The following is an 18,220-nucleotide window of genomic DNA, read 5'->3' as shown; positions in this document are numbered from 1 at the left end:
TATGGAAAAAATAAATATATGACTGAAACATAATGATGAATATTTGTATGAATCAAAGCAAAAAAATAAAATGTAATGTAAAATGAAAGCAACACACTTTAATCACTCGACCCAGGCTTTGCTGGGACAATACATTCCCGTATCGACGCATGCTTTCATTTCACATCTTATGATTTATTTATTGCTTTACTTCATACAAACATACATCGTCATATTTCAGCTATATTTTCATTTATTCTACTTATGCATTCATAAACAAACAAACAAACAGGAGAAAACATTCAGGAACCAGAACCCATGTGGTCTTAGTATTGTCTTGACAATTAATATCGTTGAAATAAAAAAATAATATTGGAGGTGGAATGATACGAGCCTCAAATTCATAACTAATTGTTATATTAAACTCCCTGCATAATGTAAACAAAGTAGCTTACATTTTCTATATATTAATGTTGTTGAAAATTTTTCAGTATTACAGCATAACTACATGGCAGATTATCACTATACTGCCCTCATGGACTGTTGTAAAAACTTCTCGCCATCATATAGACTGATTACTCAAGGCTACATGAACCACTGATTGGTTTGCTTTTGTTTTCTCTTATATTGTTTAGTTGTTTCTTGACCTATCATATATCTCTTGTGGCTCAATAGTGCACCTTAAGCAATTTATAAACAGACAATGACAATTATGGCCAGGTTGTTGTCCTTCCACCAGCCATCATAAATTTTTGTAACTGGATTTTCAGACTATAGCACAAGGAATGACACACAAACCAATCATTTCTGTACAATATTTATTTTGCTCTCTGGTAATGACCAAGTAGACTTGCACACATTTTTACAGTGCAACAAAAATATCGATGTACGTATCCAATATCCTGAGAAAATACAACCTGGATATTTGAAATAATGCATACACCCAAAGTAGAGTACTTGACAGAAACTGCATGATTTCAAATAGGAAATTTACCATTACAAAAGAAAATAATATTAACGGCTGTTATAAAAACAAACCACTAATTAAGTATTGCAATACAGAAATTTATAGATTTGAGACTTTAGCGACCTTAAACCCCTACTCCTTTGAGTCTGTTCACCCCTAATTCAGCATAACCAGGTCCATAATCACCATTAATATAAACAATCCAAGGGTTTGGACCAAACCATTGTGTGAAAGGGTTATAAAGGTCAAAAGCCACATAATTTTGACTTAAAAATTTGGGTGTATCAAATTTAGCGGTGAATATGAGTAAATTAAGTATAATGCAGGGGTTCCACCAGAGTAGATTACACTATAAAGTGTATTTGAAAGTATTTAAGATTAAGTTTATCAATTGCTACACTGATATAATACATATTGACTCCTCTGATATCAATCCATCACAGATATTTCAGGTCGCAAACCGGAAAGTCGAACGGTAGATCTGAAATCAAATTGATACATGTTCAAAACATTCCACCCAAAGATATTTGCATAGGGTACCATAGATACTTTAAATAGCACACAGAAGCACAATATCATACATATAAGCTACAATATGAACAAGTCATTGTCAATGATACAGTCCCCACCTGTAATTTTTTTTTTGGTGACTTGATTAGATGTAACTGAATTGAAGTCAAAATAATAATGCACCAATTTACAGTGTGATTGGTGATCATAGGTATATATAGTCATAGCTATACGTCACAGCACTGTGTCTTTGTGTCAAGTTTAAATGAAATAATACGGTCTTGGCACTGAACTGACAGACGATTAGAACCCATTCCATAAGTCCCCAATTCCGGACTTCATCCACCGGGACTAATAATGTGAGTGAGATATCTCTTACCTGAATAACACTACACACATGGAAGTTATGGTAAGGTGTTGTATACAAACTAAAATATGACTAAAATCTTAAAGTGGCACTCCCACTTGGTAACATTTTTAAAGCACATATTTTAATGCCAACGGTCGATATTTGACGTGGCGACTGCGCGCGGATCACGAGATATCGATAAAAACATGTCCTCAAAAAAGTAAAAGTTTGGATTCCGGTGGCCCACCTAAATTCAGCTTCCGAAAATTGAACGTTCGGCACTGGGGCCATTGTCAACTAAGCTATGGAGTACCAGTCTGCACTTACGCTGCTGTATGCCACAGTACCACTCGCGTCGGTGATCGGTCATGCCCCTGTATGACCCTTACTGACTCTGAGAAAAAACGGAAAAACAAAGTTTGATTCCACCACAATTCTCATGGGTAACTAGCACAGTTATGTGCGGTTGATACATAGCTGCCGCTGAGTGGTATGCATAGACGCATACCACACGCAGGGCGTACTGTGTGGCAGACGACAAAATGTAGTCATCGGAGGCGGCTAATATTTGACACGTAAAAACTGATGTTTATGTGGTATTGGTTAAAAATATAGTACAACTGATTTAGAGTAATGAAAACGACAAAAACTAAGGAGAAGTTTTACAAAACTTACCTGAGGTAATGGCATAATGCTGTATATAAAGTCTTTGCAGTGGGAAGTAAATTAATTGCGTCATTTGAACTTATTGTAGACTCCCTAGAATATCGTCAATCAGCACAACAACAAACCTTCGGGGGATTTCGGGTGAAAATCAGAAACGATCGTAAAACTTCGGGATGTGAAAAATACGCTCTGGAAATGACATGTTTTTATCGATATCTCGCGATCTGCGCGCAGTCGCCACGTCAAATATCGACCGTTGGCATTAAAAAAAATGTGTTTTAAAAATGTTACCAAGTGGGAGTGCCTCTTTAAAATATCTTACCAGAAAACTATCGATATTTTCCTACAAACCTTTCACATATCAAAGCACATGATCTCAGATATTCATGTGATGATAGACCTTTGGCATACTAAATATTGCATATTTGCTCTCTGTAACAATATGTTAAACAAATCTATTACCAGCCTGAGATATCTAATACAAAGATGGGATTATCCGAATTATGTAGAGTGTAGTTAAGGTATTCAATTCAGTAAAGTAATACATTTGTGTTATTCACTGGAGATATTTGACAATCAAACCTTGACCTTGCATATAAAATTTCAAATGCGATTTGTATGATATATTACAATATCGGTTATCAACAGCAGACAAGCGAAAATAGCTTATAAGATGAAATAAAACTAAAACTTTGCAAAAATGCAGGTGTGGTTCACTTAACAAGTAGTGGTGCATACATTATCAGTTGGCAGCAAAGGCCAAGGTTAAACATATATCCCACTTATCTTGAGCAGAGAGAAATGGTGCTCTCAGCTGGTTATAAACTTTTTAAAGATTAATTCAACACTCTTGATTGCTTTAACATTAAATAAGTATGCCCATATAAATATACGAGGCAACCTGGGTAAAATCAACATCAGGTTCTGATCATACACAGATACATATGCATATACTTGAAGTGGAATTTTACACATGTGTATATATGACAAAAAATTATTTCAAGGAAATACACTTGTACAGAACATCTCAGCTGCTTTGTCAAGGGATCATTGCAAATAATCTACTGGCATTCCTAATTTCTGATGTATTTATATTATACTGCTATAAAAACAAAATATTTTATTCCCAATTGTCATCATTGTATGTGAAAATTAGCTTTGTACAACAATCTGGCCCTCTGTAATTTTACATGATTGGACAATGAAGGTCTCCATTTATGATCATATTTGTGAACATCTTTCCATCAAAACTGAAATTCAAGTCCAAGTAGATTAAGACAGTCAAAACTATCATGATAACTTATGTGACATGTTACACATGACCTCTCGGTATATGGTATGTATCTAGAAACTAAACTAATAAAAACACACACACACACAGTTTGCATTTTGCAATTAAGATTTCAAAGTTAAAGTAAAATTCAGAGATTGGAACTTTCCCCTCTTTATTTTGAAGTCTCTCATCCTAAAAATACTGATCCAGAGCAAATGTATAAGAACTTGTGTCTTGATATAATACAGAAAGCAGAGCCGCGGCCGTTTCAGTGTCGGAGTAAAAGACACAAGGCTAGGGAAGTTAAGTTCACCTTTTGAACCTTGACCTCTTGGTGACCTACAACATAGCTGAGATACATCCCAAGAGTGAGTGGGGTGTAAATGGTAAACAGAGATTTTTCCCTGACGGTTTGTTTGGTGTCAACAAGTTACAATCTAACGTATGAAAGTGAGGAGACACTGGAAACTGTAAGTCTGACTTGTTTACAAAATGAAATGATGGCGGTTAATAATACTGGACTAATTAAAAATACATAAGAAAGAGACAACTGAGAGTTGATAAAATTCCTCAAGCAAATGCTGAGAAGAAGAGAGGACTTCAGAAAACAATGTTGTTTTGGATAATGCGGAATGTTTGAAATCACTCTTTACACTTGACACACATGACAATACGAGGTCATGGATATGAAGGCTATACATAATGGTATCCGGTATTAAAACATCCCTCAAGTGCTGCTTCAGAATATAGGCTGGAAGATTTGCTGCTTTATGAAAAAAGGACGATTCAAACCCAAAGCTTTTGTTGTTCTCATCTCTTTACATGAAAGCAAGCATAATATGATAGTGTTAATGTGCCATTGAGCAAAGCACCATCATTTCCCATTGCCTCCTTGGGTTATGGAAAACAGTTACCTGATCCTGTAATTGGGCATTTGCCTTTTGGACAATGGACTTAATAAATTAAAAATTAAAAAGACAATTTCAAAAAGCATTGGATTTAGTGTGGCGATACCAAATTGTACAAAATTCAGGTTTTCAAAATGATTCTATCCTCCACAACAAAATGTCCATTTGGAAAGCACAACACAATCAAGCATTCAGAAAAATTCCTCTCCAATATTTAAAATTATAATGCTTCTTAAAAAATGACGTCCCAGAGAAAATAATCTGAAAATGATGTTGATTGGAATGAGACAATGTATGAAAAGATATGTTCTGTGATTGTTTTATTGCAATGATCAGTCTCTCCTCAAAACAAACTGACTCTGCAATATCAGCTTTTGATTTGGGATCTGTTCCAATATGGCTGAAGAATACAGAGCCTGCACTGAACAGATTTACAAATCAACATAATCCTAGGGGGTCAACACTACGGGTGGACCTCCTAGGAAAGCATTCTTTTTCTCATAAGAAAGATTGGGTCCAAAGTGTTTGACATGCATACTATTTTGTTTTTCTGAATGAATGTGAAAATCACAACCCACTCTGATTCTTTACAGCATGATTCTTGAAAAAGTAAAATAATATCCAATGATGACCAATCAAAAGTATATACAGATTTGTTCATATTGTCCAATGCAAATATGTTCTACTCCTCATTTGGACATAATAATGCATTACAAAACTCAGTGTTTTTGCACATTGAAATATGTAAAGAGCTTCAGATTATTAACTAACACTTAATATTGCAACTTTAATCACAGTGTGATTGAAATCATTACAGTTCTTAAAAATTCTCTCAAATGTGATTTTAAAGGTCACGAGACAAAGCTTATAGAGAAAATGTCTGACATAATAGATGCAATTTCAGATTCAACATACTGTACATGCTAAACTATTCCCAAATTTACCTCAAATGTTCAATGTACGGTCTTTCCTTTCCAATATTAAGCAGTTATTTAAATATCACCTGAATTTAGCCATATCGTGTTACAGGAATCCATAACAGGAATCCATAACTGTATCTGAATATTTTGCGCACAATTTCTGCCTCCCTTTGATTGGTGGAGGCAGTCCACGTTTTTGTTTATGGATTTATGGACACAATGTCAAGAAAATTCTAATGAGAAAACTTAAGAAAGAGGTAACTAGACATGAATAATGGAAGTAGAGTCAATGGAAGCTGGAATAATCAGAAGGTTAAAAAAAGTTAAGAAAATGACCGATAAGTACAAAATACCAAAAGGAATATCGACCAAAATACAAAATCTAGCACTGGATATCTACAGAATCGAGCATTAAAGTACAGAAGAGGATTCTCTCCAAAAAGTAGCACAGCTTGAGAAATTAAATTAATAAATAAATTAATCGGATTGCTCATCAAATTCTGGGTACAATAGCTCTGATGTTGATCACTAAAAACAGTGCATTCTACAGATCTAGCATATAAATCGACATCCTTGTCCATATTTAACAGGTAAACTGTGCAATAATAGAAAAAAATCTGGTTCATAAATATCAGTAATCTGCTCTTTCCTGTAATAATTTGTCACGCTGCATTACTTTGGTGTTATTGACTAAATAAAAGAATTTTCCGATTTTGAGTTTCTGCTCTGTAGTTAACGTTTCCTGTATTTTTCTTTCTTTAATTCAGCGATGTCTTGACTGAGAAACCCCTTTAATTCTTCATAAGCTATCTCCAGGTTATCGTTGATAATGGTAACATCATAAGCACCCGTTTGACCTGTAAAATAGAACAGAATTGCACATGTTGATCAATGTTTTCTTCTTTAACCCTTTCATTGCAAGGGTACTGGTACATTCCTATTGTTTTCAACAGGCTGGATGGACTGATTTAATGGAATATGGGGGTGATAGGGTTAAATTATAACTGCTTAACCTATTCACCCCAATTCCCTGTAAACAGGTCCACAATCACCATAGATAACAATGGGTGTTGGTCAAACCATGGGGGGGGTTGGGGGGGTTATGGGGGGTTATGGTGGGATGATTAGGCAATGAATGTGTTAATTAGATATTGGCATGGGGGAGCTTAAAATGTAGAGTTTAATTAATGTTTAAGTGGTGGAATTAAATACTCACCATACTCTAACTCTTCTATTGCTGAATGTAATCTTTTTTGTAATGATTCTTCTGACTCTGTTTTCCGACCCTTCAATCTGTCTTCCTGTAAAACACCAAAGAGAACAATTGTCAGAAGATCAGTAGATAAGTGAAAAATATGAGGTTGAAAACACACAAATCAACTAGGAGCATTGTTTTATCCGACTTGAAAATTCAAGAATGTTAATGAAACTGAATGAAAATCACTTGCTTAGATGGGATACAGTAGACACTGTAATGGTCATGATTGCGATCGGATATAAATGACAAACATCTGAGAACAGCTCATTGTTTGGGATAAAATATACACTATCACATAATTCTGGTAAACAAGAACATTCCTTGTTCAGTGCCTAATTTACAAATACACAATGATTAAGATTCTATTGCCAATATCTTGTGAGAATAAATATGCTGACTATAAAGGGCGCTCATCAATATGTCTCTAAAGATCATTTGTTCCTGTTGTGATTGACAAAACCTATTAATTTAGAAATTAGAAGTATACTTTGATAATCTTTTCATACATCTCCATACGGAATCTTCAGATACAGAATAGCTGTACCTTGTGAACATAACTGTCCCTTGTGAACATAATTCAATGTGTACGACATGCCTTGTTATTGTTGACATAATATGAATTCTTCCAGTAGTAAACAATACCAGTGGATGTTTATCATACAGATACAGATGTAATGACAGGTTGCAAACTAGGCATCTCATTATGAATTTGGGAGTATAAGAAGGAACTGAATTCGAATTATGAAACAAATATACTTGAAAACATCAAGAAGTTACAGCTAATGAGGCTATATTATTTAAAATCATTTACAAATTCCCTGTCATTTTCGTCTTTTGCTTCAAATTCCATGGGTCATGCGCAAATGATTCCTTGGCCATGGAAATTCACTGGTTTAACTAAAAGGCAAATCAGCAAAGAAGATTTGACTCACCAAAGCTTCCATATCTGGCGGCCTAATAAATATGTAACGTGGTTTTAAGTTTGTTTGTTTGACACTCTTTACTCCTTGCATATCAATATCTAGTATGCATATCTTCTTTTGTTCGAGGACATCTTCCACAGCTTTTTTACTGCAACAGAAAATGGTGATTTAAATAATTACAGTATTTCAAATCAGTTGCCAAAAGCCTACATTCACATTGGACAAAAGATATAAATGGTACAGTAATTTTTCTCTCACAAATGCATTAAAGTTTGGTGATAATTTGTCAGTTTTCTCACATTAAAGATTAATTTTCCTTCTGAAAAAAATTTGCAACTACATAAAAAGATATTATTTCAAATTGCTGGTGAAAAAAGTAGTTTCAAAATGCTGTTTTGAGATCCTACAATCACCTTTTAAAATTGTGATAATTTCACAGCACTCCTAGATTAAAGATTATTTTCCTTTTAAAAAAAATGTTAATTTCAGAAGCTCCTGAAAAAATTAAATTTTAAAATAATACTTTCAGATTTTCAAAATCACCTTTCAAAATTGCTACGTGGCTATGTGACACCTGGACATGGCAACACTGCCAAATATGGTCATCTGCTCAGCTGCTGTTACCACGGTAACACCTTCCCTCTCCCCCAGTGCCTTACCTTGTACCGTAGAGGTTCCCTGAGTATTCAGCTGTTTCCACAAACTCCCCTCTGTCGATAGCAGCTTCCATTTCATCACGTGTGGTAAAATGATAATCTGTAAATATGTGGTAGAGAGATATTTGTTAAATCTTTGGTGATTAATACGGGCTGTTACCACATACTGTGGGTGTCATATTGCACTTTGTAATATCACATGTAAAATTGAAATGCAGCATTTGCTGTTTATGAACTGATACATACAACAATATAGAGATATTTTCTAATTTTATCATATCTTTGTTTCAATGTACCGATTATAGTACATATTAATAAAGTTAATAGAGAACATTTGTACATAAATTTATTTTGCTAAATTTCGGAGATGTAGAACATTTTAGTCACATGTGACAAAATAAAAGTACAGGCCGTTACAAGTGTATGTGCACAGTAAGTTTGTGTAAAATGTCCTGATTTTTCAAAAAAAAATTCACAGCCGGCAAATTTTAGCCGACAGCCGGTTGTTTTGCCAGCTGGCAGCTATTTTCTACATCCCTGTAAATGTACATTCATTGCACATAATCCCACATGGAATCCATTCATATATTACAGTGGTACATGGTAGATAGTGGTAATATCATTTGGTTGTACTGATGCAACGGGCAGAGAGTCGTAATGGAGTCTCCGACAGGCTGATGGCTCTCTAAAGCGCGGGAGTAGAGAATTCGGAGAAAGCTGAGAAACAAAAGGTGTACCTTTTCCGTCCTCTTCACCTGGACGGGCTTTTCTTGTAGTATCTGAGACACAAATGAGAAGTGTGAGAAAACAGTGGATCATGATTTCTAAGCCAGTTTACCTCAAATTCCCTGTAAACAAGTCCATGCACATTTCAGGTTTTGGCAAAACCATGGTGATGAATGAGTTAAAAATACATGTCACCGCTTTGTTGCAAAAAAAATATAATTTTATGATAAATGACTGATTATCCTAAAACACTGCCTATGATAAATAGTATAACAGACAAAAACTTTTCCATACAATGTTCAATACATCAAACTGCAAGCTGTCATAGCATAGAGTGGTTAAAATTACCCAGCGATAGGGGAAATGAAATATTTTCTTTAAAATTATTTAGGAAATCTTTTTAACCTTTTTCCTACCATGGTTTGGCCCAAACCTATTGTTATTGATGGTGAATGTGGACCTGCTTACAGGGAAAGAGGAGGTGAGTATATGTAGATTAAAGACTAAAGACCGTGGAGGGTCTTTCATCCTAATTACAAAAACATCACTTTTTAACAACATCATGGGAATACAACTTATGAATTCTCCAACGCCATGACAACAACCATTAAGTTGCCTAGAAACAGGAGATTAAAGACTCGCTTTCTCCCAGGTGGCAATGAGTTGATTGACAGACGAAAAGCACTTACACAGCCTCATCTCTAGGCCAAATTGTATGGTTTTTCCACTAAATGCAGCTACATTATGTATCACTTTGTGGTTATTATCAGTGAAATCTGCTATTTTCACACTAGTCCATATGTTCAAATCTTGTACAATTGCTCACAGAATGAAGTCAATAAAATGCATCTAACATCGAAAACATCCCTGAAATCATTTTCTTTACATCATTAAGTCAAGTCATTAACCCTACTACTGACCGCAGTTGGACTAATCCTAGATCTAATCCTTGATCATAACATGGCCTGGTCAATGCCATGTGGTTAGAAATAAATTGTACCACACAGCTATAACTCAATTACTGAATTACTACATGAATATTCAGGGTAACTCCCTCAACTGCACCCAAGAAGCATCATTCTCTACTGACAAATTTCCAGGAGAGCAACTATAATCTGAGATTGCACTTTTACAAAAATTTGGAGCCATACAAGCAGATTGCAGTCCCATTGCTGTGTTGTTGACTGGCACACGTACAAATGTGGATTTCCCTAAACATGCACCAGAAAATTTTCTAAAGTGATGCAACGACCAGTGTTACCATTGGATATCTATTAGCAAATAGATCACAGTTTTTCAAGAGCAATTTTTAGACATATGCCGGATGAAGCAATGATCATGAAAACAATCAAAGATGTTTAACAGGAATTCCATGAAAAGAATATTATGATATAAACTTTCAAGGTGAACTTGATTGTAATGGTGACATTCATGAAAGGGTCTTCATTTACTATGATTTAGTCATCTCAAAAACATTGTTTTCATTGCCAGCTACATCATATTTCCTTTTACAAAAAAAGAATGATCAACAATATGTCAGGTGTGAAAGTTTACTTTACAGATACAGAACAGCAATTTTGAAATAAATTTGCGAAATATATTCCGAATGATAATAATCTCTACTCATAAAATAAACTTCCATGGACACAACATAGAATTATCGATGAATATCGAGCAAATACATCAATGAAAGTGGACGTTGTCAACTTACGACTGATGGAGAATCCAAAATATTCCTTGTAGTCATCCATGAGTTTCTTGATAAGTGTACTTTTCCCTGTTCCAGAGGGACCACTTATCACTACAGGACGTGGTGCAAACTCAGCCATGACAAGGACACGAGTATAGACTGAATAAACAAGACAGATATATGCATAATTTTTACTTCATTCTTAGAATAGTATCATTGATAGTTTTATTAATCGATAAGATCTGTTTTTAATACATAAATTGGCGTCCTGATAAGAGTACTCTGTGAGAACACGGTCAAGTGTTTGTGACATAAACTGGACAAAACATTGTGTATGTACACAGATATTTCTACATGCAACAATATTATGTTTATTCAGACACAAACGGTATTACTTCAGTAGTATAAGTTGTAAAACATGACAAATTATGTCTCATAATTTGAGTAACTTTGATTGTTAGTGTGTTACTCAAAAATACGTTAGGTCTCACTAAATCTGAGAATTATGTTGATGCCGTTAGGATGAACTGCTAGGTACATGTATGTAAATCCAGTATGACTAGCATGTAGTTGTGGCATACAATTGTATTAAAACCCACGTTTCATTTACCACTTTTGAAACCCAAGCATCAACGTATCAGATACTTCGATCATATTTTGTGTTTGTCAGAGTGACTTCTGAATCTCACGACACTCTTCATGGTAAAGTCCGACATTCTGATCAGCTTACAATATTGATACAGCATGACTTATAACAAAGGAAATATTTTAAGTGACGAAAGTATGTGTGTGTAAAGCCCACAATTGTATGGTTGGCACACACTGTCTTACATACCCGCTGAAAATCAATGATGATGACGGATTTATCCCGATATCTCAAATGACATCAATGTTTGGTTAGAATTACGATACGGTGAAATTCTTGTAATGAAGACTACAGGTACAAGATGCAAAGCTCATATATCACAACGACATATCATATATCACTTCTAGTTGATCACAGTACGCTGAATATATACCTCTGCTTGTTTTGCATATTTTGCAGAAATGTCACAAGCCAAGAAGGAAAGATGGATTTCTATTTTAATGAAAGGCCAAGAGCAGAATAGGATACAGCACAATACCAATAGGAAACATGATATATTCTCATCACACAGTCACGTTTCTCCAAGTCTATTCAATAAAGTCTATATTTATTTTGCTAGCGGGCAGTAAAATTGCACTAAATAATTCAAGGTACTTGTATGAAAGAAAATTTTCATTTCGGAACATTATTAAACGTTTTTGTTTTCTCATTATATTTGAGTGAAATTAACTATGAAATTACATGCAAAGTATACTTGATATTGTTATTCCAATCTTCACACATTTGAGTTTTCGCATCTCATTGATGAAGCAGAACACAGACAATTGGTGTGTACACTATAGAACTGCCGGCACTCAGAGATGGAAGAATTCAAGACACCCCCTCCCCCAACCCACATACACACACATATTACACACACAAGCAAGCTACAGCATATAATGTTGTTTCCACTCAGTATTAGATTTGAAACTGAAAACCTGAAATAGTTTTCACTTGCGTAATATTTTTAAAATGGCTATAAATTTCCCGCAGAGGATTGCTATATTTGAATCCAAAATTTTCTTGATACAATCGAGACATTTGAAATGCTTTTGGCAAGAAATCTATCAAGGTACTGATTTCTAATTTTGCTGGGTAAATGGTACACTCGATAAAGCTCTACTAAACGTGCAAAATTAAAATTCAAAGCACTGCCTGCAAAGAAATGTACAAAAATACTTACTCTCAACAGTTTTTCAATGAAGTGCGTGGTATTGCTTATTTTTAAGTACACGCTGGCCTCTACAATACATACAAGTGTGTGTTGGACCCAGGAATGAATTTAAACTGATAAACACACACAATTCAATGAGCACACAGCAAGCTGCTGATCAGGGATGACGGCTATTGATTCGGGACATTCCACTTTTCAGTTTGGGGAGGGGGGAGGGTTAAAAGGCTTAGCATCAGCTGGTGAAAACGTGCAATTTTCCACAATGACAAATATTCAAAGTGAAAACTTCAAAAACAATATTTCTGGGGCTGTAACTTGAAGTTTTAAATTACGATAAAGCTTTTTTAATTATTTGTCAATTTATAAATATTAATCTTCCAAAATAATATATAACAGATTTATGAAACTGTCCACCATGAGCTTTCAAAACATGAAGACTATAAATATAAGAATTATCTGATATCATGTTGTGAAGTTAAATTAACTTTTATGAGCGATTGTTGGAGTATTCACATGCTGGTGACAGTAAATATGTCTGTCCTAGTTATATATAGTTATTACCGGATCTTGTCGAATATTTACCGTTCTTGACATATCTCTATTGAATTACTGTAACATATATAAGTATGTTATCTCGTCAATTCTGGGGCGTATATCTGAATGGTTGCATATGCCACGTCAACCAATGAAAATCTTGATAAATTGCACTTCCTATATGAAACTGAAATACCTCAAACCTGCTGTGCAACAAAACTTTGACCTTTAGGTTAAAGATACGAGATTTGAAGTCAGCTGGAATGTTACTGTCCTGTATTTTTTCCAATGTCCTGATTGTTCCAAATTATTCAGTAACAAACTGTAAAATTTTACGACAGAAAATTCAGGTATTTTTTTTTTAATTGTAGGATGTGAACATTTCCATCTTGTGAAACAAATCAATGAGACTGCCAATGGTTTCAAAGTTCTCTACGGGAGAGAATAATTGAAAACCTTGCTCAGAATTTTGACAAGTATAGGTTACTTATTTGTGTGTCAATATTTCTCATATTTTTTGCTTGTAGGTCAATACAACGTTGATCTATAATCACTACCTAGCATTGACTGTCACACCAACATTTTTGTGGACAAACTTGAAAATAGAAGTAATAGTTGTTTACTAAAATTTCAGCAGTCACCTTGCTGTGTGTGAAAATTACTACTCAGTGCTGCGTGTACTCACTCCTGCTTTTGTAGTTGGATCTTGTCAGTTCTAAATTCAGGAAAATAAAAAACAACCATCACCCCATAATTTTTGGAGACCTGTGAGAGATAAACTGTTACAATTTCTTTAATTATTCATTCATTCAATTCATTAATTTTTATATTTGGGGGTTGCATAGGACACAGAAAGGTTCTATATATATCTGATACTGTCATGTTGCAATGAAATGGCCAAAAAAGTGACATTTTCCTGTGTCCAGCTTCCCTAAAAGCAATCCAACCTCCTTTTATAAGTGGAATATTCCAAACGAAGCACTGTCACTATTAATATAATGACATGTAAAGATCGTTTCAAAGTAAGAACACTAATAAGGTTACCCTGAGAATTGAGACCATGAACCCTGTGGGATTTTTTTAGACTCCTGCTAAGGGCCAAACAAATATCAGACAGTATCTCCATTTTAATTGGATATGTTCGGGCAAGCATCAGGCTTCCGTTGAGGAAATGAAGCTAATACTGCCTCTAACAATCAATGCATCTATATGCTGTATACACATTTCATTCAGAAAATACGTCTACAAGACATGAGAGAGATAGGAGAAAAGTCTCCCTCTTGGATGTTCTAATTGGAGTTTTTATTGGAAGTTATGTCCCCCCCCCCCCCCCTCCCCTTCCAATGGTGAAATCATGAAACTAATGAAGAAAACTGCAGATTTGAACACAGTTGGAATTACATGTATCTTAATTGTCAACTAAACCTTTAGAATCTACTGGACAAACAGCCAGTCCTGATCTGAACAGAGATTACTTTAAGTCTTCAAATGTATGAGTTGAGGCATCATACGGACAGAAGAAAGATGAGCACATTGATGGGCTATGTGAAACGAATCTTAAGTGGTGATCCAACTACAAATAATGCAACGCATTAGCATAAGGCAATTAGTTATCTTCAAGACTACAATATTTTTAACTAGACCCTTTATCACTCATATTAGACAAATTATGTTTAAGAATCACTTTTTTTATGTGGTGCTAGTATATTTTTGTAAAATTTACCTACATTAAAGACTTTTGAAAAAAGCTTGTAAGCAGAATCATTTTGAAAACCATGTAGTCGCACTTGTTTTAGTTTTGCACAGAATATTACAAATTCATGAAATCATCTTTTCAATAATAACTACCAATGCTGACATCACTTTTCGTTTCACCTAGACTTGCAAAACTTGTATACTGTGTTTAATTGTAGTACTAGTAGCTATTAGTGTAGTTTGGCTCTCATTAGATTATCTTTTGTGATTTTCCAACATGTGTTCAGAGCATATTTTGTTAATATTTTTTTTGAAATTTTAGAAATTCAGGTAACAGCAAATTATATGAAGTGAAAAGCAGTTATTATGTAAGCCATGATAGATAATGAGTACCTGGCACCTCGGTACAAATAAGGAAACTTTCAGAAAATGTAGTACCAAAGAAACAAATACATGTGTTTTAAGCAAACTGATACGCATGTTCTTATATTTGTGTCAAGTTAAAGTAGATAGGAAATGATATGAGCAACCATTGAATGACAGGGATGTCGTATAAACCCATGAATCTTCTGTGAGCCATTTATATAATGTCCAGGCACAGATTGAAATTGTTTACCACTTTTTTTCTTTCAACTAGCTGCCATGCCCTTTGGTATATTGCTCACGCGTTGTTCCCCTTTTCAACAATGAGATTTACAAATATATAAATGTAATTTGTCCCTGAGTAAAGTCCATTGGTAAGATGAGCTATATAGAGTATGGGTGTTAACTACAGGTTTTCATGAATTGCGGAGCATTATATTTCAATGCAATAGTTTGTTGTACGCCTGCCCTCTCAACAAAAAATGAACACACAGTACAGAGAAAAAGACGACTACTTGTAATGTAAGTAATATCATTTGGGAAATGTTCAAGTTTCAAAATTCCAGGCATTTTCTACTGTTGTTGACAAAGTTGAAGTTCAGTGCCATCTTTTTATGCCAACTATTGGCCTGTTGGCTGTAAAAGTTCCTCTTTCCTTTGCCGAAGTTATAGTCATGGTCACTCGCTCTGTAACAAGCCTGTACTTGACATTCTACAGTGAAATGGACATAGCTTAAAGACAACAGTCTTTTTTTCCATAGCCAACGAGAAAAAAGGCAGGGATCGACACTGTCATTTAAAATTATCATAGCTATACTAGCACAATACAATATGGTACCTATATTAAAATGGCAAATAATGTAAGCTTATAAATTTGAGTTTAAAAAACAAATTACTTTAAGTATAAAGTAGTTCTGATTTCAACTTGCATTAAACTTTTATCATAAAATGAACTGTTGATATGAGCATTGAGCACTGTTTTGGGGTGTGAAGGTATCTATCAATCTATCTATCTATCTATATAGATGGGGTAGATATACACACCATGTGTGTGCATATATATATGAGTGTGTGTATGTATATATATATATATATATATATATATATATATATATATATATATATATATTCTGTGAAGGTATCTATTGATCTGTCTCTATATAGATGGGGAAGATATACACAATGTGTGTGTGCGCATATGTATAAATATATTATATATTATATACATACAAAAACAATAATGTTGGCTATATATATACACAGCCCATTTGACTAATCCCTTTTTAAGTGTGTGTATGTATATATATACACATATATTGTGTGCATTAATTGTATACAATACATGTATGTTTGTGTACATTATGTAATGTTTTTGTGCTTGCCTTTTTTAGTGTAAAACTGTTTTATTATTGTTAACCTTGACAATCTATTCATTTTGAAAACTTTTATCATCCATCATTTGAATAAGAATATATGACCTCATGAAAAGAATTTTGTAACTATTGCCCTTCTCAATATATTCAGAAAAAAAAAATCACACTTCAATATTGTATCTACAGGAAACGGCAGTGCTGTAATAATTCCTGGATGGAAAAAAAAAGATAGTATTACAGAAAAGGAGTCTAGACCTGAAAAAGATTTTGTCTATGTTTAATATTTGAGAGTTCATCATCTTAAACTATTTTTGTACATCTATGACATAACTTTAAGTGTTTTATTTTCAATATCTGTTTTCACTTTTATAACACTGTAGTAAATCCATGTTAAAACCTTGCAATGTTCATGACAAGTTCCTTTCCTGATTGCAGTTATAGATTTATATCCCTTCTATATATCCTAACCATAACTAGTATAACAAACCTAATCTTTACGTCTAACGTTCTCTTAGCTGTCCTCTTCCTACAGGCTACACTACACTGGTTTACAGTTGGGCAGTCTTGCCGATTGTTCAAGTTCATCGACTGCACTGTGGGGCTGTCTGACAATAACAAAGATGATATCGAGCTGAACAAGCTATATGTATACACATTATTCTGCTCCGATTAGCGTAAAATGATTTTCGATTTAAACTTCCGAAAACGCCATTTTTCCTGGCGTATCCTGGTGCTACGATTTGTCACGAGCAGAAATGCCAGAATGCTGAACGTCGTATGGAAACGATGGACATGACGTCAGTATGAAACTATTAAAAGTGGGAGTTTTAAGTCAGTTCCAATTGTGGTTCATTTTGTGTGATTTTCCATTGAAAATCACACACAATAATAAACGCAGCGCCTGGGTCAGACAACAATACATTCAATTACGAGAAGGTTACACAATGATCTCATTAACACGGCGTTACATGCAAATTTTGGAGATGTGCCATCGATTTCTGAAATTCGAAAATGTCACTCGAGTTCAAAGACTCGCAGCGAAGCTATCCGAAATCGCTACAACGGATAGGTACACTTCATGAATTATAAAGTAATCAAAGAATTAAGTATATCGCAGGTATGTTCTGTGACCGTTAGAAATATGTCGTAAGTCGTTAACAGATAAACAAACACAAACATCCGATTTCTGTGAGATAGGATAAGTTCGAGTCCACGTGATAATGTCTGGCAAGACGTCGCACGTGGACAGTAGCTATGTACGGCACAAATTACATCGAATACTTACTTTAACGTATATTCGAGACTGGTTTCCGAAAGCGACGGAAAAGTACGCAGCGCTGACAGGGCGTACGCGGAACTCTGTACTCACCCTTTGTAACAAAGGTCCTCACAAGAAACATAAAACATTAGTTGAGTTGCCTTGGAAGATGTCATGGGCACAACCAAATAGGATACCCCTATGATGTCATACCAATGTAAGCGCATGACAGGTATTTTACGGCATGTCGCAAAATGAAAATATAGAGTCTATCTCTTGCTACGATCCAAAAACTGGCAATCACAAAGTATTTCTTGAACATTATTATCGTTAAAAGATGAAATACAGCTTAAAAAGTGTTTTTAACTCAAAG

The 18,220-nt window shown here is 34.6% G+C and overlaps 1 protein-coding gene across 3 annotated transcripts; it reads right to left on the bottom strand.

Annotated features, from left to right (window-relative positions):
* Positions 1–3,866: 3,866 nt before the first annotated feature.
* LOC139143703 (guanylate kinase-like) lies at positions 3,867–18,061 on the bottom strand. 3 transcript variants are annotated; one of them, XM_070714228.1, is made up of 7 exons: positions 17,959–18,061; positions 10,847–10,984; positions 9,147–9,188; positions 8,413–8,509; positions 7,763–7,901; positions 6,789–6,873; positions 3,867–6,429 (listed from the first exon to the last, which is right to left on the bottom strand). In XM_070714228.1, exons 1-7 carry the CDS (start codon positions 17,987–17,989, stop codon positions 6,305–6,307), a joined length of 657 nt encoding a protein of 218 aa, XP_070570329.1. In that variant the 5' UTR covers positions 17,990–18,061; the 3' UTR covers positions 3,867–6,304. The 3 variants fall into 3 exon arrangements, with proteins under 3 accessions (XP_070570329.1, XP_070570331.1, XP_070570332.1); XM_070714230.1 differs by having other exon boundaries at positions 17,875–18,050; XM_070714231.1 differs by lacking the exon at positions 17,959–18,061 and adding an exon at positions 12,634–12,799.
* Between the last annotated feature and the right edge of the window lie 159 nt (positions 18,062–18,220).

Source organism: Ptychodera flava, chromosome 11 (genome assembly GCF_041260155.1).
Source record: "Ptychodera flava strain L36383 chromosome 11, AS_Pfla_20210202, whole genome shotgun sequence".
Classification (NCBI taxonomy): domain Eukaryota; kingdom Metazoa; phylum Hemichordata; class Enteropneusta; family Ptychoderidae; genus Ptychodera; species Ptychodera flava.
Note: the sequence above shows the minus strand (reverse complement) of the source record. Positions and strands in the feature narration are given on the sequence as shown.

Coding starts and splice junctions, on each gene's coding strand:
- LOC139143703 (XM_070714228.1), bottom strand. CDS start 17,989: ATGTTTCTTGTGAGGACCTTTGTTACAAAGG. Junction 9,189..10,846: donor TTTTGGATTCTCCATCAGTC/GTAAGTTGACAA, acceptor TTTGTGTCTCAG/ATACTACAAGAAAAGCCCGT. Junction 8,510..9,146: donor AGGTGAAGAGGACGGAAAAG/GTACACCTTTTG, acceptor ACATATTTACAG/ATTATCATTTTACCACACGT.